General features: G+C 41.2%; 1 protein-coding gene across 12 annotated transcripts in view; it reads left to right on the top strand.

Annotated features, from left to right (window-relative positions):
• Nucleotides 1–930: 930 nt before the first annotated feature.
• The window catches only part of abi2a (abl-interactor 2a), a 35,153-nt gene continuing 34,115 nt past the window's right edge, over nucleotides 931–1,968 (top strand). For 2 of the 12 annotated variants that reach the window (XM_029115795.2, XM_034288973.1), the window contains exon 1: nucleotides 931–1,153. In XM_029115795.2, coding sequence (XP_028971628.1) covers nucleotides 1,037–1,153 — 117 coding nt within the window. In that variant the 5' untranslated portion in view covers nucleotides 931–1,036. The remainder of the gene's footprint in view (nucleotides 1,154–1,968) is intronic. The other 10 variants (XM_029115793.2, XM_034288971.1, XM_029115796.2 and 7 more) reach the window with 6 other exon arrangements.

Below are 1,968 nucleotides of genomic sequence, written 5' to 3'. Positions count from 1 at the left end.
GTGTTTGTGGACCTCTAGTGGAAAAGCCTAAAACTGCAGAGATGGACGTTAGTTCACAGAGGCAACCCTCTCTTTTGGCACCATCAGAATTTTATGGTTTGTTTTTCATTTGGTTTAACCCCAAAACGCTCACCTGATTCAGTTAGTGAACTAATCAGCATGCCCTTGACTAATTAAATTCATTTTTCCAGTTGAGGATCAAAGGTTAAATAGGGTTGTTAGTCAGTGACAGCCAGCTGACACTTGTGTTTTGTAACCGATCTGTGAGGCCATGTCAATGAACTGATCCTTTACCTCAGGTGTGATACTACAATATCACATCTCAGCAGTGAATAAAAGATGGTGTTGTGACAGCCCCTTTGTAAGATTCTCCCTGGTCTAGTGTTTCTGTGTGTGACCAGAGGGCCCATGAAGACAGTTCAGTTGCCTCAAGGAAAAAGTCTGTTTCCGGCTTAGTGGTTAACTTTAGGGTCAAACTTTAGGTCTACAATTAGGTGCAATCATATAATTGGGGTTAGATTTAGGCATGGGTATGAGGGTAGGTGTACCAGTTAGACTAATGAGGTTATAAGAGCATTATATATATTTATGTAGTGAAATTAGTGTTTCAAAAATTATTTTCTATTGGACAATATAAGACAGACTTTCAGTTTTCTGTCATCTTGGTGAAAGAGGCCATGTAAAATGTAATCATGACATGGGATTTTCCCTGCCCGTAGGTGAAGATTGGCTAAAGATTGTATCATAACTGACAAATCTATAAAGGACTGCAAAAACAACATATAAAGCCGATGCAATCTAGGTTATTCTCTGGATAGTTAGGTCACAGAAAATGCCTCTTTGAGACAGTGTAATCAAAGGTGATTCCTGTGCTTCAAAACTCTTTGGAGTGTTTATGTGTCAGAAATCATACGGAGGACAGGAGAGGAAGTGTGATCCCGCTCTGCTGTTTCCCTGTGCGCGTAGCCGGTCGGGAAAGCGCTCGTAACCGCATTCGACAGCCTGAGTCAGTGTAGTGTAGTAAAATGATGTAAAGATGGCGGAGTTACAAATGCTTTTGGAGGAAGAGATTCCAGCAGGTCGGAGAGCGTTACTGGATAGTTTTACGAACCTCGAAAGAGTTGCCGAATACTGCGAAAGCAATTACGTCCAGGTAAGAGTATGATAAGAAAGTGTCTTACTGTTTTTTGCATTGATCAAAACTCAATGCCAGCTGAGCGGGGGTGCTGCATGTTTTTCACACTCGTCGGATACTGTAGTGTTTGTAGCGGACCACTTTTTATCGTAGAGAATCGCAATGTTTCAACTACAGGTTCACAAACTACCACCCTGGCAAGAAAGCTAGCTAGTTTGATTGTTCTTCTCATATTTCGTTTTCATAATAAGAAAAATTATTGGGAAATATCTACTGTAGCTAGCTGATCAGTGCTATCAAGAACTTGCACGAGCCTGTTTTGCGTACACGACGTGGGGAGATTTGTGAATGGAACGGGCTATATGTTAGTTCGAACAGTTGGTTGGACCACTGCAGTAACTCAGGAAGAATCGCGTAATAACATTTTTAATACGAATTAAATACTTCGTTGATGATGTTCGCCATGCGTTGTCGGCCATTGTGAGTTATCTGGTTATTTATGATCAAATATGTGGATTATTGAGTCATGCTACAGCCTACTCGAAGTCCGCGGTGATTCAAAGCATCGCACTATAGCATGGGTCATTTCACACTGCCCGGGATGATTCACAACAAACGCACAGACAGCAAATGCTGCTGTGTATTTTTTCTTTTTACCATGTAGATGTATAGCTACTTTTCATAGCCTATTTTTCCCTTCGTCAAACTAGCACTAGGTTTGTGGCACTCTTTGGGCACAAATTCTCACTCTAAAGAAGTTCAAGATAAGATTTCGTGTTGTGATGAAGGATGGCTACAGGAGAAGCCCCTTGAATATGCTTGTTTTTCCAAGC

Source organism: Esox lucius, chromosome 20, assembly GCF_011004845.1.
Source record: "Esox lucius isolate fEsoLuc1 chromosome 20, fEsoLuc1.pri, whole genome shotgun sequence".
NCBI classification, from domain to species: domain Eukaryota; kingdom Metazoa; phylum Chordata; class Actinopteri; order Esociformes; family Esocidae; genus Esox; species Esox lucius.
This window is presented reverse-complemented; position numbering and strand designations above follow the sequence as displayed.